We start from the raw sequence: 22,406 nt of genomic DNA, 5'->3' as shown, positions 1-22,406 counted from the left end.
GTTAACATAATGGAAACATGTAATCTTGGTTGCCAATGTTAATTTTGCTTCAATTTCTTGCTAGAACAACAACGGTTGTCAAGAGGGTTAGTTTTTAGTTTAAAACCTTTCTGGTGACTTTTCATGGTAGCAAATGCTGCTCTACCTTTATTTTGGTCATTCTACCAGCTGCCATGACAATGTTAACATCTAGAGGTACGGAAGACCCCGAAATTCTGACCAATCAGAGCAGACTTGGCTTTTTTAGGAGGGGTGGCTTATTAAAGAGACAGGCGCTAAAATAAAGTGCCTCAGACAGAGGGTGAATACAGGTGTTACAACACAGACAATATGAGGAAAATAAATTATTTTTCGAGCATGTAAACATGTTCATTAGATGATAGTAATTCATTTGTCTCAAATTTTATTCTTGATATTACATGAATTGTATTATGTTTTGCCTGTAAACTCCAACTATACAGAAAGACAAAATTAACTTTTTTGTTTGGCTGACCTGCTTAAAAGGTGGTTATTTTGGAAAAGGTTACACTAATATTTAACTGGAATTACTTGACATTGCAAGGAAACTATGGGAGCCATAAAATATAATGTTTTCGAACAGTCATTATACTTAAAAAAATAATAAAAAGAATATTTATAGACTCTGTGGGTAGTTATTATGCAGCTGCATCTATGCCATTTGGAAACAAAGGTTGAGTGAACACAAAGTGCAGCTGGTGGTTGAGGCACCTCAGGCACAAGCTCTTTGATCTGCCACAAAAGGAGATCGGACAAACTGATAACTTACGTCAAGATAAGAAGTTAAAATGTCACATAAAAATATGTTAATCTTTATACATCAGAAGCAGAGAGAAAAGACAGAGGTCAAGTTACGTCTATTGTCACAATAATTCAGGGTTTCTCACACAGACTGTGTCCTATAAGCACAATGCCGTGTTATCAGTAACCATTGAGAACATATAGTATTACACCCTCAAACTCTTGTGTTATTGTAGTACTACAAATGGCCACTAAGTGTACACATGGTTGGCACCAGGACGACACTTAACCTCCACGCAGACTACACAATACTGTGTGAATGAATTCTACGTTTCTATGTCATTGCACTAATTGGGGCACCGATGCAACGCACCAGGGTATTTCACTTGAGAGACCAAGAGCTCCAGAGGCACTGGGCTGGGTATTTATTGCCCAAGGCCAGTGCTGTCACGACCTGCATACAGCCTAACCTTGTCAGACATGAAATCTGCATCACGCTCAAATTGATGTTTTACTATGTGACACATTATGAATATTACATTACAGGACCCTAGACGTTGTCAGTCAAAACAGAACAGCTTTCCTCACCAGCAAGATAAGCATGCGAGGAGAGGGGGAAAGGGGGAGAAAAGGGAGAAGGGGAGGGAAAGTAAGGGGGGGGGGGGGGGGCAAAAAGAGAGAAGAAAGATTATTCAAGAAAGGCATGGGTGGTAAATGATTAATAGGCAACGCAGAGTCAGAAACAAGCACTTAGGGCTAAAACAGACAAAAGAGAGTATGCTTTTCGCCTTTTATCGCATTTCATGTAAAGGACCCTGACAAATGGTGGTCATATTGCATGGCTTGAGGCCGAGCTTGATGTTTAATGCATCATCTGCTCTGGTAAGGCAGGGTAGTAAACACTCATTTGTGGTGGTGACTAGTCACACATGAAATCCATTTTGCAAACTGGAGTGTAGAGGGGCCAGTTGACAAAGCTTTTAGAGTGATGTGGTTGAATCCGCAGTCTGCTTGTGAAATGTAGGGGGGGCTGGATGTTAAAAAAGGGAACATCTCCAAATCCATTACTTACAAAAAGCTATCACTCTGAATAGCTTAGTATCAAAACTGTCTGACTGAAAATACATATACACACACACACACAAATGCACACAGGGAGAGAAAGAGGGAAAATTATCTATCTATCTAAGCAGATCAGAGTAATATCCTTTCCTTATTTATGTGTGACATCATCGCAGCCCGTGTAATAACTGACCTGTATCTCTGGTAGTCGTCCTCATCCTTATCCGGGCTGACCAGCTGGTTGGGGCAGGCCTCATTTCCCAGCAGGCTCAGGTACTCCAGTGACGGGGTCACATCAGCCAAGTGTTCCAGCAGGGCCTCGATATCAGTCAGGTGTCAAAGGGCGGATGTCAAGGACCTAGCGCTGTTAATTACATTAGCATTTACTACCCGCGTGGCCCCTCCCGGGCCTGTCTGCACTAAAACACGTCACTGTCAAATTTGCCGAGGTGCTCAAAGGGGCTAGTCACTGGCTTTGTGAGACTGGGCAGACAGAGGGGCAATTTAAGGTGCAGGCTTTGGCATATAGTAGTGACACAATTTGGCTGCTGCTCTCTCTCCCCTTTCTCTCGATCTCTTTCATTTCCTAGGTGGCCGGGTGCAGAACAGTGACAAAATGATGGATGCCCTGTGGTTCAAACAGTCCGTGCTTCCCAGAGCCGCGCTGTGGAAAAACTTTTGCGAAACGTGGAAAAAAACAAACAGCCCCTAAAGCAGGCACATTCATCACTAATACATTCACTTGGAAAATTGAGCCCCAAAGTGTCAAAATACAACTGCACTAATGCAGTGCTCGAGCTTTAAAATGGCACTGTGCCACGACAGGATGTACATAATTGGCCTATTAGCATGTGCCGACCACTTCACAACCAAACTCAGCACACAGTCCCAGACGCACACTTCAAGGAGCCCCAGTTTTAATGTTGACTCTGGAAGTGTGTGTGCGAGAGAGACTGAGCATCGTTACCCAGTAGGATCTGCATAACCAGAGGAAAACAGGACACATTGCTAAACCTGTTCTGAAGCTTAGAGGGGAAGTTCACACATTTCTGACTGATCATAAACAGCCTCGCAATGTGTCTGTGTCTTGAATTTAGGGTGGCTGTGCGGAGCTCTGCTTTTTAAGCCGTGTTTACTTTGGTTGGCAAGCCGAACACACAGGGCTGTTATAATCAATGAGCCAAAATGTGAGCATGTTCTAGCGCGCTGAGTGACAAATTAAATGACTGATTCCTTTTTATTTCGGCGAGGTAAAGCAGTGAAGCAAAATGCAACTGATGCAAATGTGAAAAAAAATCCTCATTTGATTCTCTATAATTTAAAATAACAAGCAGCTAATGCATCACACCAGATTGCGTCTCATTCTTGGGGTGCAGTTTTAATCCAACACTTTTTTATTCCCTTTGAAAAATAAAAACACATCTGTTATGTTGACTCTAAAATCTGATTCCACTAGAGGTCCCTGTGGTTCAAAAACTCGTCCTGTGTGGAGCTGTGTGACAGCCAAGTTCCTCTGCTCTCCTCTCCAACACACAGTGCTCCCCTGCAAAACCACAACATTAAAAACTGGCTCTCTCAAGCGAAGGCTGTATTGACATATGGATGTAAACAAAACACACTGTTGATTCTGAAAGTGATGCCTGAAATATATGCCTGTGTAGTCGACTGCAAATCAAACTGAGAAACAGCCTGAGTGATTAGCTTGAAAGGATATTTGGTTCTTATTGAGTGTTAAGGTGTGGAGGTTGGGTAACCTGGGCAACCGGAGGTCATTTCCAAGCAGATTGTTGTCAACGACCAGCTCTTCCAGCTCGGTGAACATTTTGAGGCCCGCCAGTGACCTGCAATGATAAGGCAACAGGAAAACTGTTATGGCTCTAAATCTGGTCAGCCGTTATTGTGCAGAAATAAATATTTCAGCCTCCCTCTTTCATACGCCGGGAGAGTATGGGTCTGGGCCTGTCAGGGAAGTGAATGACAAGAATTAGTGGTGCTAAAGCTCCCCTGGCATGGTGAGGCATCCTTCAACGGCTGGCAGGATGAGGGATGGGGGTCACTTGTGAGTAGCCAGGATTCAAAACAAAAGGCTTCAGAAATGCGGCGGGCAGGATGAATTTGTCAATGTCTTGTGCCTTGAGGCGCCCAGTTTCGCCTGACCCTAACCCTCCATTCCCAAGACAAATCACTCTGTCACAGTTCACCTTCACTCCCCAGACACAAATTTAACTTGTCATCCATCATTTTCACAGAGGAACCGGAATACACTCGCAATCACAGATGGAATGGAAGGGAAACTTTTTTTTTTTGCAACTCTACCACGATAGGGGTTAGTGTTGGGATTTTAACATCAAAGGATGTGCTTTTTCTTTTTTTAAAGGTGGAATTTTTGCCTTTCCGCTCCTTCTTTTATGACGAATTGCAAAGAGAGGTGAAGGGTCATCCTGACTCTTTCCTCCTCTGTCTCTCTCACACACAAACACATTCACACAGGCATAAAAATGATGGAGGGTGGTGTTAGGAGTAATGTTAGAGCCCTGCAAAGTTCAAGTCACGGGAGGTGCACAAAGGCAATGTGTGTGTTGTCTAATCCTTCACACTGTCAGCTTGCCATGTTAAAGTGTCCTGGGTGACTTCATTGACATTTAAATCTGCCAGAACCTGACACATATTGACTGTGTACTTTTCAGGAATCATTCCTTGCACGTTAACCAACAGGTATTTTTAATTAAACACAGTATTTTCAATTATTAAATATATCTGACTGGTTCTAAAAGTCCTAAATTTTCTAAATTCTGCATTATAAGTATAGCACAGTGTGGTTCTAGTTTTAAAAGCAGACATAACCTTGACAGTAGGTTATATAAATATGAATTCCAGTGAACAGTGTCACATTGCAACATGACAAACTCAAGGTACAGTGAGGTCTTAACAGCTGCAGCGTGAACTATTGCTCCTCCCTGGATCTGCCGAGTGTCAGTGGCTGCCATAATACACACCACCTTAGAGCTATGTAAATATAACACCTTTATCATGACAATCTGCAAACGGATGGGGGAAGGGCACGACGTACAGTCGCGTTCATTATGGAAACTACATACTAGCAAAGGAAGGATAGATGAGTACTTGTGTGCTCCTATAAGCTTAAACTCTAAACTAAATGTAGTCTTAGATCCAAAAACACACACAGACACACAGAGTGGACACACACTCGCAGCAACTTTACAAAGCAAAAATGTTGCAACTATCTACTCTGGTTAAAAAAACGACAAATAAGCAATTCATTGTAGACTTGCAAGTGAGGCGGACTGAGCTGCATCATTTCAAAAGACATCAACATTTTGCAAACACACACACACTTGATACCCACAACAACAGCTGACAGCACCTAGCCAGTGTGCTGGCAAAGCCGCTTGCTGACAACCTCTTATCAGGTCTGATTAATGCACTGGCAAGATGGATGAATAGAGAGATGTGCCAGTTTTATGAAATCCTACTCTGTTTGCTTGTTTTTGTTCCCCCCATGGTGCTGCTTATTTATGAAAGCAAAAAGGGCCCATTAGGCTAGTACACTTAAATCTATAGAGATGGAAAAGAGGTACATTTAATTACAGTTCTCCTTTTTCTTTTTGTCTTTTTTTGTGTTGGATTTACAAAATGCCAGCTAAAATCATTAAAGTATTACGTTGCCACACTTCTAGGTAGCATTTTTTTTTTTTTTTTGACAGGGCTGCTGACCCAAACTTTAGCGATTAGAAAACAAACTTTTATTTCTCAGCGCAGTTATGGTGTTTGCACTGACAGGGAATTCAGTACAACATGCTATTTATCTGCGAGAATATTATTCGTCAATGTGTACTGTAGTTACAGGCTCAAACCGTATTGCACAGACATTATTACATTTTCTGTGAACAGAGGTTGCTAACTATTGCCACCTGTATGTGTGCATGTGTGTGTGTGTGTGTGTGTGTGTGTGTGTGATGGGCTGCAGTCCTGTGGGTTATGTTATTAGCTGCTCGGTTAAAGGGAGCCGCATGGCACAGGGGGGAGCCTTATTAATTGTTGTTTTCATGTCACCACTGCTGCGTGCACTGGCTGATTTAATCAGTTAAATTCACAGCCAGGGGAGAGCCACTGAGTCCCATCCAGCATTAACTACAGTGCAGGGATTGAACTTCTAATACTCTCCAGCTTTCTGTGCTCCCTCTGCAGATTTCCATAGCTGGTTTCATTACTTTTTATAAGCTTTCTTGTTTTAATGTGCGGCTTGGAAAACTAACAAAGTTTAAGCACTGCAGTAAAAGTACTTCACTTCAAAACACAGAGAGGGAGCAGCTTTTGCTTTTAACAAAACTAATGAGCATAATTGACTTGAGTCCCAATGTTATAGAGGTTTGGTGTATGGCAAACACAGTCAAACCACACGTACAACAAACAGAGATTTTACAGGGAATGTACGTAAAAATGTTTACCTACTGTCAGCATTGTTTTCTGTATTCAAATCCTGCAAGCATGTTGTGATAATGTTTAGTAATGTATCTTTATTTTAACCGCAATGGTAAATGCTACTACTGTTTGGGCTTGTTTCATACATCTGCTTATGATGAAAGTGGTAGTCACTTATATTTATGCATATTGTTAGATTAAGGGGAATCTTTTTACTAAAAAAACAATGAAGAAAATTGTACAAATACTACTTGAAAATTAATCTACTGTCACGTCATGTTTCATCACCTCATTTTACAAATTTAGAAAATTACACTTTTGATAGTAACGCATGATCAAATGCGTTTTCTTAAACCCCTAACTAGCAAGGGAGAGACAGAGACAGGCGGTAGCTTTAACGAGGTGAGGCGATGAATCCTCTCCTTGTTAAGATAATTATGATCAGCCTCATTGTCAGAGCTAATACTTCACACGGGCTGTCTTTACGCTTTGACTACCACTTAGCCTGTGTAAGCTCACCATCATACATCATACGGCCCCGTGTGCATCAGTGTGCTTTTGAGCTTACATAAGTAGTGCATGTATGTGTTGAAATCTCCATTATCTGCTAAGATCCTGTCCGCTGAGCACACAGGGTGCACACACACCAATATTTAGCCGGGGCAGAGACTCAGCACAGGAAGCAGGGGAGGATATGAGACACCAGACAAGGACACTGGAGAGGAGACAGTGACCCAGAGAGCAGTCCTGCCAGATCAATACACTAATACTAATGCAGACATAGTGATTGATGAACCACTGCTGACAACAGAGGGAAGAAAACTCTCGACCATTATTGGCTGAAATGTCAGTCACTCCTGCCAATGGTGTGCGCCAGTGTCATGTCATATATCCTCCGGCAGCAGATGAAAAATGGAGAACGGCAGCCTTGGCTCTTTTGCATGTGTTAAACAGTCTCTCTTCTTAAGTCTGCTGCTTTTGAAACTGTTGCCTAAATGAATCATAGTTGGCAATTTTTAGAAACTCTGAAGATGAGAGGTCAAATATGGAGTTTGTCAAAGCCGTATGTTACAGAGCTATAATGTAAAACAACCTCAAAGTCATCCCCATTACTGAGACGGTGATAGAGATCACAGAGCCATCATCCCTGCAGCTAGAACTGCAATAATGAAAAAAAAGAAAAACTTCCCGAGACTAATGTGTATCAAAAAACAACAACACACAAACACTTTGAAAAACTGGACAGCCCTGGCAGCTGCAGTCCACAGCTAAAGGGCTAATGTCTTCTCAAGGGTCGCCGTGGTGCAGAAAAGCAATGCACTGTTATTCTAAACGGAGGGCCAGAGCTGCAGAGTGACAGGCATAATGACGTCCTGTTCAGAAGGCAACAGATAAATGTTTGATGAATTGACCAATACTGGGGCCATGATGGCCTTCATATGTGCATAATGGACTATTCAGAGCACAGTTCAGATTGCCTGCCAGGATAAGGTACTGTAATGAATGGGAAAAGGAACTGGACCTGGGAAACCCAGTATGTGGACTGGCTTTAATAAACTTAATAAGAAAGGTGAATGGTGGAGGGCTGGTTTCAGGAGGGAGGGAAGGAGGCTGGAGAGCCATTCAGCCTGAAATAGTCAAGAAATATTTGGATGGTTTTTGCCACTCTGTGAGTTGAAATATATTTCTTAATCTTAATCAATAATTCAGTAAATTAGCCGTATCCCTATATCTACCATATATATCCCCAGATCTGTGTCTTGTTGTCTTAAAACAAAGTAATCTCCCACTGGAATGACATCATCTATTACACAGTTTCCAATAGAAATACACTTATTTTAAGGATTAAGTGTAAATATCCTCAGGGTATTATTAAATCTAACTGCATCAATGTGTGTAATTATGTTCTGTTTACTTTTTAAACAACTTTATTTAAACTAAGGAGGGCAATATATTGATATTTTATCAATATCGTAATATGAGATCATCTTTTTGGATATAACGTCATAAATTTCGTCTTTTCCTGGTTTTAAAGGCTGCATTACAGTAAAGTGATGTAATTTTCTGAATTTACCAGACGAGTTGTTCTATTATTTGTCTTTACCCACTTAGTCTTTAAATCCACTTTACTAGGGCTGCAACTGACAGTTATTTTTCTTTTATTATTGATTGATATGCAGACTATCGTGATAATCAATGTATTGTTTAGTCCACTGGTTCCCAAACTATGGTACAAGTACCACTGGTGGTACACAAGCTCCCTTTAGTGGTACACAGAAGAATCAAAAGTAATACATTGATTTAAATAAATGTAATGCTATCAAAACACTACAAGTCAAATGAAAATGCCTTAAACTTAGATCCCTGAAATATAATTTGATTTAAGTTTAGCCTTTTCTGTTATATTGGTGTTTTAATATTAGCCTGCTACATAGTCACATTCATGAAAGTAGCGTGCAGATATGTTCATGAGATAAAGATCGTAAAGGAAGGTAAAATGAATGGTTTAAAAACACCACAGTCATGGCTATCAACAAAACTCATAGAAAGTGAAGCACAGATCAGGAAGAGAATATTATCAGCAGTTCTGTTGAAACTGAAGTGGGTGACAATCTACTAAGCGTATGAGCTGGTGGCTACTTAAGCAGCTTCAGGAAAGTTTTCACAGAAACTGATGAGTTTTGTTGAAGAATTACGTGCAATTTACAGTGCACATCCTTTATACAGTGTGGTGTTGGCTGACAACAGTCAACAAGAAATAATCTTGTGATCAGGAATAAACCTGGCTCCCATGTGAACTGTCCCTGGCTAAATAAAGTTTGCCTACCCTACTACTTGCCTAATATTTTACGAGGTAGCACTCTGTAAAAAGTTTGAGAATCACTAGTTTAGTCTATAGAATGTAAAAAAAAAAAAAAAAAAAAAAAAGAGTAAAAAATACTCACCACAAGTTCCTGGACACCAAAATGATGTCTTTGATTTGCAAAACCTAAGTATACTCTGACATATACTCAAAACTGACAAAGAGAAGCAGAAAATTCTCAAATTTTGAACCAGCAAACATTTGATATTTTTGCTTGAAAAATAACTAAAATGATAAAATGGTTTGTTATTAATTGTCTTTAGATCACAAATCAACAAATCGTCACAGCTCTACACACTATTCACGATTATTTATCAAAAAATCTCATTGTACCAATAGTCAATGCTACGATGTTATCACAATATCTGTATCAAGATATTTGGTCATAAATATCATGATATTTGTTATGAGAAAACTATATATTGTGTTTTTGTGAGATACATCTTTCTATTGAGTATTTTTTGTTTGTTTTCTTTGGAGGGAATCGGTTGTGATGTTCACACTAAATTGAAAAAGTTAAAATTAAAGGCGCTGTATGTAAGAATGTGGCCAAAATGGTTACTGCACTCAAATTCAAAATACTGCCGCGAGTTGTGTCTGCCCCCCCTCCCCTACAGATTCGAGGTTGCTGGACAGCGGCACGCTGGAGACTGATTTGTTTGCCCACGGGCGGCTGCCATGGCAGGGCCGCGTTGCCGCGTCCTTGATATTCGGTTTTCCAGCAGACCGTTCGAGCAAGTCCGGCTTCTCTGCTGCTAACGCTGCTGCCGGGATACAACTGAGGGGGAGCCGGCTGCTAATATTATATACTGGGACACTGCTAATGCTGCTTGCCGTGCTGCTGTAGCTCAGTTGTAACTTTAACTGATGCTGAGACTCTACTGACTGTGTGAATGGTAGACGGCGGTGGGTGGCGCAACAGGCCAAAACACAAATTCAAAACATAAACATGATTTGCGGACTGTAAAATATTTTTTTAAATGCAAATATTCTGGCTGTACTATTATTGTCGGTGAGATCAGTATGTTATATGAACATTATTCCTTAGTCTCTGTGACATATTAGGAGGATTTTATGACTATTTGCTTACAAATTTCTTACATATAGCTCCTTTAAATATTACAAAAAAAATGTATATGTATATATCATGATATTAGATTTTCTCCACATAGCCCAGTTGTAATTTTAACTGAAAAATTAAACAAATGTATAGTGGTAGGAACTAGATGTATTTCACCCAACTCAAACCTTAAAAAATAAGAAATAAAAAATAAAAAAATGACACTAAATGACCTGATAGGATGGTTGTTTTGTGGTGCATTAATGTGGTGGGGAGTGTGAAAGGGGCAGTATGATAACATTTTTGTAATGGACAAATTGAGGATAAAATAGGAGCTATTAATACACCCAGTCTCCATTAGCTCAACACAGCTGTATTTCATCACTCTAACCCACAACAAAAACACAAATAAACATCAAAAAAATACAAAAATACAGCATCAAAAAAACTATCAGGATTAGCTTGTGGTAAATAAGATGACATTATCTGTAAAGCAAATTAATGCCCTGCAACCCCTCAGCATCCCTCCCACCACCTCCACACAGCGCTGATCAGGTCTGTTCCAGCACTCTCCCCTCCAGCTACAGTTTATGGCCTATACGCGTCTCTGTACATGCATCTCTGATGGCGACGGTGAATTAGACTGTCATTATCTGTCTCTATCTCCCCCACAGCTCTCCCTTTCTCCCTCACATGTAGACCGTCACCACTCAGAGTGGCACTCCTCTTTCTGTATTGCCAGGCCTCAGGTGGCAGTCATTTAAAGATCACACGTCCAGGACACACATAGCCTTCCCTGAATGCATGTCAATTCACACATGGGAAGGGGATTACACGTCTCCTCCTAGGCAGCTGCAAATTACTATTAATGGCAATGCAAATCATTAGAGTACGTTTGGCGCCGCCAGCAAATCTCTCCTTTATGTGGGTTCACTCTTAATCTGTTTTGAATATTGCGCTATGCTTGCTCCTGATAGCCTGTGTGTAAAAGCATCACTAGCTACAAAGCTGTCAATTGGAGGTGGTGTGCCAGATTGAACTTTACACAGGGTTACATCATTTGCAAAACAAAAATATCTTTTTAGGGAGCATAAACAAAATTCAAGCAAGAAGGAATCTGTGAAATATAATTAGCAAAGTTCTTTGTTGATGAAGAAGTTAAATATCACCGCTCATTACTTGATGCTATACGAGGGTATTATGCGAGGAGTGCAGATCAAATTGTTGGAGACGTCTACACCATGGTGCGTCTGTCGAACTATAAAGCTAGCTTCGGTGTGTTTGAATGATCATACCACTGTGGATCCTGCAGCGTCTGAGTTATAGACTACCCCTGTGGATATTTCCTGCTGAGTGTGTGAGGTTAATATTCTCTCTCAATGTCATTAGTGCTGGCAGAGGGACTGAAAGCACTGTGAATCAGACAGGGAGTGATCCTGTCATTTCACACACACACACACACACACACACACACACACACACACACAAAGCCAGGGCCAGACAAAAATCAAAGCCACTGTACTGAGGTCAGCATCACCTGGCCCCGTGCTTCCCCTTGCATCCCCAATCCCCGTCTGATTAATGACCCTGGATCAACCCTGGCCGAGGGATAAGGACTTGACAGACATTCCTGTCAGATCCAACCTCATAAGCCTTGCTTGACCCCGGTTTGGCCCGGGATGAAGTCTAAGCTTCAACAATGACCCGATTGAGAGGTGGAGGAAAGAGTGAAGAAAGAAATGAAGAAATCACAGCAGAAAAAGTGGACGTCTCTTTTGAAGTTTCACCAAGTGAGGTTTGTTTCACAGCCAGACAGACAGACAGCTGCTTCCCATGTAAGAAACTAAATTGTACGCTGTGAAATACATCATCGGACAAGGGAGGGAGGCTAACGGTATTGCTGGTAAAGCCCAGCTCCTTCTGAGCCTACACAACACTTCCCTCCTCATAGCGCCTGGACTGTGCTCACAGTATGGCCATGCGTCTTGTGAATGTTTGTATTGAAAGATTAGTTGTCTATCCACATGACAAACACCCTCCTCTCTCAGTGAGCGGGAGCTGAAAATCAATTCACTGATGGCGTCTCAGTCAGTGAGGACATCAATGCGGCACAAACAAGCAAACACACACGCTCCCGTGCACGCCGCGCAGCCTCACACATCTTTAAGTGTATATAATACTATAAAATTACAGTGACAGGGCCAATCAGCCGAGGCCCATTGCTATAAGTACACTCTGCATTAAACAATGAGTTTTTCATGAATAAAAGAATGCACACGTATATAGTGTACGTATACAGAATATGTAACTGGAAATGAACTTGTGTTCTTTTGCAATAAAATAAAGGAACCATTAAATAATAGATGCTGCGATCTGTGAGGAAGAATCCCTCAGTGCCCTGTCTGCCTGTACGCTCTGTCATTACAGTGTTCAGGCTCAGTGCTTGTCAACATTTCCCTGAGAGGGGGAGCCATCGCGCATTACGTTTGAGTGAGTTCAACTGTCAACTGCCAGCCATTTGTATGCCTCAGCATCCACCTAATAGCAAATAATCACTACCCCGCGCTCTCTTCATGGCAAATGATCGATGTTGTCTTGAAGTCTGATGGATGACCCTGCCACAGTGATGTCCAGGCATGCATTAAAAACCACCTCTATGAAATGCCTGTCAGTCTGATGAAGCGGCGTGCACAGAATCACAGGCGTGTGCACAGGCTGACAGTGAGGAATGCATGCGCACAGATAAAAGGAGAGGATGAACAAAGTGAGGGAAAGCCATGATTCAATTAAACAATAAAAAAGTTAATTTCTTTATATTAGTGGAGAATTTTATAATGTGACGGGACCCGCGGTGTGATTGGTGGACGGCATTACTGGAGGTAGGCTGCTCAAGCACCACCTGGGATGCTTCCTTTCCTCCTCTCTCCCTCCTTCCCTCTCTCTCACACACAAACAGCTCCCTATTACCCCTCAGTGTTCAGATTAAAATGCACAGCACCACAATCTTTGATCTCCCACTTGCTGACACAAATCCTTTCAAGCCTCAACATTTTCCTGCAAAGGTAATTAGTGCTAATTAAAAAGTTTCGAAAGCAGTCTACGGCTGCTGCTGTTGATGCAGCCGCTGCTGGTGCTCGGGCGTGCCCTCCGTCAGATCACCCATCTACCCCCTCCGCAGGTCCTGCGGATGCATGTGTCAGCTGTGTTCCTGCCTCTTTCCTGCAAAGGATCCCACAGCTAGACGACACCAGTCAGCCTGGAACGTTTGTAGAAGCAGGATGAAGTCTGGAAGCCCAGTGAGGGGTCTAACTGGTGGTTCTTCCCCCCTGACAAACCTGTGCTCTGCAGGAGAACATGTAATGACACATGTAACAAATACAAATCCCACAAATAGAACAGGTGTAGTCTTTAATTGGGATACCCTAGCTTGGGGGGGGGCTTGTAAACATGGAGTAATTAACGTGATAAGGGATTCAATTTGCTGAAAATATCATTGCAGAGAAGCTTATCATTTAGAATGAACCGCGATTTGCATAATGATAACAAATGCAAAGACTCCAAATTCTTTTGGCATAATGAATAAACACATTAGTAATTAAAGAACTTCCTGTTTAGTGTGATTACAATAATTTGAGATAAAGATATAACTTGAGCAGCCGTTCAGTGCTATCATTCATTCACCGGCCTGCCTTATTGCTTTCATCAAGCCATTATTATGATATAATTAGCTGCCTTTCTAGCATATTATTAAGCGGCTTGCTGAGTGTCAGGTACAGAGGCGTCTCAGAAATGACACACAAAAAAGTCATTCCACAATGTTTCAAAAAGATAATTACATAATCTCAGCATGCAGAGCAAACAGAAAAGTGATAATTAGACAAGTATTCCTGCCAATTAAAATATCAAGCCTTGTATTTTTTTCCCCCGTGTGATTCAGAACTCGCTGCACTTCCATGCAACGACATACTACTATTATATTGCTCATGAAATCATCATAGAGAAATCAATACAACTGTTGTAACATTATATCAACATTGACCTGTCTGTTTTCAGTGCACACCATTTACAAGAAGCCGGAAGGGTTTAAGGGCCTTCTAAATCTGGTAGGGTAACGAGTACGTCGAGATTTTCCAAGATGACAATAAAAGACAGGAGTATGTTTTGGCTCTAACAAGCCTATTAATAGCCTTAATGATTGACATGTAGGTGTGCCAACGAGCAAAAGCAGAGAAACAACAAAGTTATTGATTTGACCTTTGGGATAGCTCCTTCGTTCATCGTTGTTGTTTTTGCCTTGTCTTACACCTCCGAAGGAGATAATAGAACATGTCACCGCACAAGGCAGTTTGAAATTGAATGCCATCATTTTAATTTAAATGTTACATTCTCGGCGACATCTCTGTCAGTGCATAATTGGCACTGAATCCCAGTTTGGATGTACATATTTATCATTCAGCGTGAGACGCTCAAAGACACTGACAGATATGCTACTTTGATGGGATGACAGTCAGATGTGGGGCGGAAAAAAAAAAATAGAACCGCAAATCAACAGTCGTGCTGTCAGTTAAGCTTTTTGTCACAAACTTGCACATAAACATGCATGATTAGAAACAGCAAATGAGCTGTAGGCTGGAATCAGTGTCCTTCCTCCAGAAGTGTGTAAATAGGCTTATTTGATGCAAGCAGAGCAAATAAAATCAAGAAGACAGACTTGGAGGGAAATTATAGTAAATGATGGACACTTATTGGGAGAACACGCTTTACATTATGACAAACTGAACAATGTCAAAGTGCAAAAGGTACCAAAAGTTGCCTATTGATGTTACATATTTATTTTAACATTCTATAAAGATGGAAACAAAGCTTTAACACAAGTGATCCATATGCATGCAGCTTTGAAAACAAAACACATCTCTCAGAATGGAGATCAGACAACCTTGTTGCACCAGCAGCCTCTCTTTACTGAAGATGGCCTTTCTGTCTCTGTAGTTTCCTGACATGACAGCTTAAAGGGAGATGTGTGATAGCCTATCAGCCCAGAGTAAACCACAGGCAGCAGTGCAGCTCCCTGAGAAAAGAAAAAAAAAATCCCCTCCCACTTTCTCTCCCACTTTCTCCCCTCCCCGCCTCTCTCTGTGTCTTACCGCTGGCCCATTACCTTTACAGAGTGAGGCTCATTAAAGAAGGCAAGTTGAGTCAAATCTTTCTGTAATTCAGCGGAGGTGAATTGCTGTCAACATCATTAACCGTCATTTCTCCAACTCACTTCGGTACTTATGAAGTGTTCTTTATTGTGTAATGATCCAAATCTCTTCTCTAAATCGGCCCTCTTCAAAGGCCCTGGAGGACATACCACCCATGCAGCCGCCTGACATGCTAAAGGGCCAGATTAAACGTGGCTCCATCATTACGTTCCTCTTTGTGCTTAAACAGATCCAGCATTTCATCCTGCGCTTCAGCTAGCAGGTAGCGTTCCTCAGGAGGAACAGAGCGGAAGAGAGATGAGCAAAGAGTTCAGCGGAGGGAGGGGTGTCGGTTTTCAAACATGGCTGTCTTATCTATGTATGGCCAAACCTTGTGCTAATTATTTTCATTTGGTTTGCTGCATCACAAGACCAAATGTCTGCTAATCGCCCCCTTCCCTCTCTTTCGTTTTTTTAAATACTGTTTACTGATACTTCATTGATCTCATAGGGCCATTGGTCAAGCTGGCTCCATGGCTAATTACAGTGAGAGCTGCCCTGCTTGTCATGCTAGATGTCCTCTGAGTCCTGTCTTAAGAGAAGCCTCCTTTGTGCCTCCGCCATTGTGTATCCCTTAGTGCTCAGTATCATGCTATGAGATGTCCTCCAGGCCTTGTGTTGGGGAAAGCCTCCTTTGTGCAGACACCATTGTGTGTCCCCGGTGCTGAACCCCCTGCTAGGTAGGAACACAGACAAAGTGCAGCAGGGGGATGCTTCTCAGGGCCCTAAGACCTACAGTAAATCTCCAAACAATTTAGACAAACAATAATGGCTGCTGCGCTGCGGTGAGAGTAGACAAGGAAAAGCAGATGAATAAGCAACATCAATTACTGGGGCTTTGACCTGCAAGCCCCCACACCATGGCACACATTTCACACCAAATCGCCCCAGATTGAAGTTGACACTGCTGGAGTGGAAACACTGACCCCTCACAAGGCTAGCGCTTCAAACTTAAGAGCAGAGAAAGGCAGGGGGGACTGACAAACTACATAGACCAAGGCCAACATGGAAGAGAGACAAGGAGGACGGGTATGAATTAAAAAAAAAAAAAAAAAAAAAGCACACACGCATAATAGATCCTAGTTTGTTTCAAAGTGAGACAAAATGGCTCAATTTGAGCACTTAGGCCATCGAATTGGCCCAGCTGAGGTACAAGAGGAACATGTGAGGGGACAACCGCATCAGGCCACTGATAAGGAGCCTATAAGAGGAACAAAGCCGGATGTCCAACAGGCTTACCAGTGAACCTGAGTGGGACTGGACCCTCTTTAAAGCTTGTTTTAGCCTCCCAGCTTTACCCCCCAAAAGTGCCGCTTCCCCTGGAGCCTTTTTACTCAGGCACATAAAGCCTCCTTCTGCTTTGTAAGCTCAGACAAAGGCAAAATAAACACATGGGTCACATTTGTTCAACACGTAGTACACCGCTTTAATAAAAAGTTCCTCAAAGACCCTTTTCAAGAAAAGAGATACCACATTAAGTGTTACCTCTCACTTTCCGATGGTGTACTTCAATAAAAAAAGAGCCTATTTTCATTATTACTTTGATTGAAAAGCCAAGAAAAAGAGTGTCTCCAAAGGTGGGGAAAGATCACGCAATCCTATCACGGTTTGTCAATACAGTGTTAATTAATCTAATAACAAACTGCTCTGAAAAACATGCCCCTTACTGACTGGAAGACATGTAGTCTAGCAGCGGCAAAGCAGCACATTGACACATTTGGGGGCATCAGGCTCTGGATAGAGACAGTCCTAACAATCTCCCAATTAGCCAGGGGGAAAGCAGAAAATATGTCTCAGGTTCACGGAGCAAGCGTGAAACTTAATAATATGACATGGCATACAAAAACAGAGCATGTCTTTTTATAGCCACATGTGAAAATGAAGCAAAAAGAAAAGGAACAAGGAGGAAAAGGTGCTTTTCTTTTTTACTGTTTTCAGGGTCTTTGTGTTTGACGGTGGGTTTAAGTGACGTGATGGATGTGATAGACACCCTGTAGTAATAAAAAACATGAAGGAAACAGATGCAACAATTATAAAAAGACAGCAATGGGGGCAATCTAGTATTTATTATCAGGATGAATGTGGGAACGATAACTTAAATGAGCTTGAAACCAGTAATATGTGCATGAAAACGCTTTGTTGTGTTTAAGATGTAATTATCAGACCAAAATGCACTCTAGTCTGACACAAACTTTGCATTTCTTAATGCAGAATACTGCAGAATCGGCAGTGCTCAAAGGTTAAAATGTACATTAGATTCCCACTGTTGATAATTTCCACTTTAATAATATGAACATTATGGACGTCATTAGCAAATTTAATGAAAGCCTAAAACCAATTTTGCCTCCATGAAACCATGACACATTGACAGACAGACAAGGCGGTCTGTCAGGCAGAGCAAAGCATTATTCTCAAAGAATCAAAACCTAACATTATCACAAACTATTTAACCCATCTAAAAGCTCCGCACGCGCGACTAATGTATAGGACTTAAGTGCGAGCACCTGTTTCAAACAATGGAGCCTTTCGCATCTTTTCCCCAACGATCACAGACATTCGCACAGAATGATAATGGAGCCTGCGCCAGTCAGTCAGTCAGACAGTCAGTCAGTCAGCCCGTCTTTGCAAATGGAAATCCACAGAAAGGTGGAGATGGGAATCATTTTATCTAGTTGACACACATTACAACGGAGAATTTCAAAAGAGTAAGATGGAAGCTCTCAGGTCAATTATGGTGTCAAGGCTGTCAGCTTGCAATGAAATATATACCTTTGAAGAACACTTTACTCGAGGGATGGGGTAAAAAGGATGGGAAGACGTACTGTTTAACCCAGAGACCATATAAGAATATCAGAGATGATGGAGTAAAAAGTGGCATGATAATGGACCATTTTCACTGAGCACACTTTGTCAAGAGGGACAGACTACACCCACTTTCTGAAGGGTAGTATCAAGGAATATTATTTCGGTGACCAAAGCTCGTTAACGGCATCGGCTGAAATGAGTTGCGTGGTCATTAACAAAGTCATTAAGATAATGAGGAAAGGTGATTTACAATTTGGATTTTAAGTCACACTGTAGCTTAAAGAGACACCATTTTTAGGATTTTAGTTTGCAGAAAATGAAGCTTGCTGAATAACCAAACTAAGCCAGTGAAAACCCATTTAAATAAGGGAAAGGTTTCAAACACACACACACACATGCAAAACTTTGTGTTTCCTCAGTCCCTTTTTTCCATTCTAGCCTCCAAATGTAAATGTCCTCACCCTCTGTTCGAGATATAAAATACTAACCTTGAGACAGTGAATGACAGAGGGAATTATGGGTAATTGTAGTGTCAGAAAGGGAGACAGCTGTATGATGAGATTCTGTGTCATTTAGACAATCAGAAACTTAAGAGGCAGTGTGACACATTTCTCCCCCTCCATCCGACAGGGCTCCTGACATGGCTGGTGATAATTTCCAGGAGAGAGAAAAGGAGAGACAGAAAAGAGTGAGTGGAGAGAGCACAAATGAAAATGGAAGTCACAAAAAAGAAAGGTGTGATTTCTTCTCTTCCATATGCAGCGTGGGCCAAGTGATAGCCCGTGTGCTGCATTCATCGCTGGAATCAAGACGAAATATCCCCTTACATGTCAACCTGCCATCCAGATAAGAGGTGTCTGAAGCTCTGTATGAGATTAATACTTCCCAGCTAGAAATGACACAGGATGTGAAGGGGGACTTTTGATCTCCGTGTGGTGAAGCCACTTCAGCTACAGTACAAGACTTACCACCGACGATACATACTTCCCACTGAGGTCAGACATGTGCACGGACGCAAAAAAGACACGGCTTACAATATATTGGAAGCACAAACGGAGAATAACAACATTAAGCGCAGTTGTCAGTTTACACACGTTCGCTCAGGCCATAACGAATTGGAGATAAATGAAAAGGATGAAGTGCCTGTCAACATAATGAATTCAATAAAAAGCAACATTGTCTGCTTTGTCACATTTCAAAAAGCGGTGACATGTAATTACAGTTATTTGTAGAAATAGCCTTCATTATCATCAGTGAGGGCTCTTCCCTTCTTACCACAGGAGGGAAGCTCAACAACCTTCTCACGGAAAGTTGCTATGATATCGCAGTTTTGTGTAAGAAGTAAAGTTTTCCAGTCTTGTTATGCAGAATTACACAACAAGCATGGGTTGTGTAAAATTAGGTCTTCGAAGGATCTGTGAATCCGTGAAGCAGGTGGAGATGTGAACTAGTGTTAATACATTTTGATTTCCACTCCACAATGGATTTGCTAATTGCTTGTTAGGCTAAAGTACCATGAGCAATTAGATCAACTATATCTCAAAAGTGAAAAAAACATAACCAAGACAAGCAACGTTAAACCCCATGCCAATGTCTTTGTTGAATTCTAAGTGTACATAGTAAAACATCAAAAATACCAGTGTAAGAATGGTAAAAGAAGCAGAGTTAGACTAAAACAGAAACAGACAGATCAGCAAAACAATCTGTACTCAGCTAGAAGTAATGAGTGGGATGATGAACTACGAGAGGTTAAACCAGAGTTAATAGACTATTAACACTCGGTAGCTATGTTTAGGTGTACGGGGATTTCTGTTCTTAACTGTGTTATCATCTAACCTGATGGCCTGTGACACATTCAAACATCATAACTCAATAAGACTAATGTAGTTAAGGTTGTAGTCTGATTATGAGGGACCCAGTTAAGATTCCTGGCCACGTGTATCAGGGTGTTGCAGATGCTACATAAAGAGGCCCCATAGCTCCCACAGAGGTGCAGTAATTACATTTACAGTAATTAAACATCAAGCCTATGGGGGGTATCACAGATATTGCATGTGCAAGTTCCTGCATTTGATCTTTGTTGATAATGAAAATAACAAGGAGAACGTTAAAGATGGGCAAAGTAATAACAGACCAGACAAATCAGTCTTCTGCAGATCAAATGTCACCTGTGCAATGATTGCCCTCTATCATGAAGTGAGTAAAACAATGTAAACATGGTATGTTCAGATATGCAATAATTGCACAACACATTAGTCTACTTAACAGCTATGCTATGTAGGTACTGTGTAGGCAAACCAATTTCCAGTTCAAACTTTAAACCATCTTTGCTCTCTTCCAAAATTTCCAAAAAGACTAAAAATGATTACTTCACATAATTAATGAATGAATGAATCTTAGGGTGCTTTCACACCTGCCCTGTTTGGATTGCTTTAATCGAACTCAAGTTTGTTTGTCCCCTAAGTGCGGTTCATTTTGGCAGGTGTGAACACAGCAATCGCACCAAACTGCCAAAACAACCGGACCAAGATCTTCTTGAAGAGGTGGTCTCGGTCCGGTTACAAATGAACTCTGGTGCAGTTTATTTGTGGTGAGAACGTGTTCCGACCTCTGCAGTCGCATTACACATTAGGTTAAACAAGCATGAGCATGTTACAGTCCCAGAGGATTATTGATGTGCACCTCCTCCTGTATTGCCTTAATATGCACATTCGGCTCATCCAATGCATCAAAACATTGTTTTCTAGTTGGAGCCGTGCCTCGTTTTCAAACTGTATGGTTTGACTAAAATGAACAATGACAGCAATATAGTCCACGATGAGCAGCGCTAAAATCAACCTGCGTAGTTGTCCCTCCATTGTGACATTAGAAAGTGTCACATTTATCTTGCAAGTGTACTCTTCTTCAATATTTTGTTTGCTTCCTGGATTTTTCAGGCATGGAAATTCTGACCAATCAAGAGCAGCTTTCTGGCACAAGGCATTTTATCTGGTCCGCTTGTAAATGCTGCCGTGAGAACACGACCCAACTCTAGGCAATTATACAACTTTGTAACATAATAAGTCCTTGATTCAGACCACAGCGAGCAAACTCTAGGTCTGAAAACACCCTTAATTTCTTTCCATTGTATTAGAATTGATCGATAATTGAGGACAAACTGGTAAACTAACATCTTATACATGTAGTGCATGTGGTAGACCTCTGTATCTGCAGATATCAAACCACAGCAGGACAGGAATACTAGTTAGACGGTATCAAATGTACATTTTAAAAGGTTGACCAAGCTTAACTAGAACTTAGTAACCATATTGCTAGGAGTTACCCCCAGAGAAAAGTGTAGCAGTAACAGATGTAGCAGTCATATGACACAAGACCCACTATTTTATAAAGGCAAACATGCTTATCAAAGAGGTCCTGTGTTTTGAAACCTGTTGTTTGTTCTTTAATTATTTCCATAGATATTGACACGCAGTTGATCTCAAAACACAATTCCTATATCTATTTGAGTATAAAACTGCAGTATTAAGACCACACAAAGGGCTACAAAAAAATCTTCTGGCATAGTAATCTATTGTGAGACATTAGTGGTTAGCTCCCATGACTCCCTCCAATGTTATAATAATCACCATTGTTATTAAAATTACCTAGTATCTTTAAAAAAATAGACTCTAAGGTCAACTTGACTGTCACAACCCGAACGTCTGAAGCCCAACATAAAGAACTGCCGTGGTGAGAAGACAGATAATGCTCTGAGTCGAGAGAGAAAGAGAGGGAGCGAGAGTCCTTCTTTCTTTTCTCCCCGTTTCATTCCCTCCTATTTTTTTTCTTCCCTCCGTTCTGCAGTTGTGTGTCCTGACCTTGCAGCTTCTATGGCCCATCCATCTTGGGCTGCTTAGCCATTTCGCTGGCTTCATACTGCGCAGATTAACACAATTCATCACCACAATCATCCTCCATTCATCACCCTTTCCAATGAATGTTTTGACATCCAGTTAATTTTCTGCTGATGATTTATCAAATTATAATTACCATGCTCTGAAGGGCTCATTTATTATGTTGATACATGATAATGATGCCAAAGTGGATTGAATTTTAAGTAAGTTCTCCCTGCGATTATAACATATGCGTTATTGTGAATAATGCGTTGCGATTTGATTCTTTACAGCCTGGA

The 22,406-nt window shown here is 41.3% G+C and overlaps 1 protein-coding gene across 1 annotated transcript in view; it reads right to left on the bottom strand.

Moving 5' to 3' along the window:
- The window catches only part of lrmda (leucine rich melanocyte differentiation associated), a 265,111-nt gene that overhangs the window by 80,187 nt on the left and 162,518 nt on the right, over positions 1 to 22,406 (bottom strand). Inside the window, exons 3-4 of the mRNA XM_049599841.1 lie at positions 3,536 to 3,662; positions 2,015 to 2,154 (exon numbers count right to left, since the gene is read on the bottom strand). Of these exons, the coding sequence (XP_049455798.1) occupies positions 2,015 to 2,154; positions 3,536 to 3,662 (267 nt within the window). The remainder of the gene's footprint in view (positions 1 to 2,014; positions 2,155 to 3,535; positions 3,663 to 22,406) is intronic.

Source organism: Epinephelus fuscoguttatus, linkage group LG16 (assembly GCF_011397635.1).
Source record: "Epinephelus fuscoguttatus linkage group LG16, E.fuscoguttatus.final_Chr_v1".
NCBI lineage: Eukaryota > Metazoa > Chordata > Actinopteri > Perciformes > Serranidae > Epinephelus > Epinephelus fuscoguttatus.
Note: the sequence above shows the minus strand (reverse complement) of the source record. Positions and strands in the feature narration are given on the sequence as shown.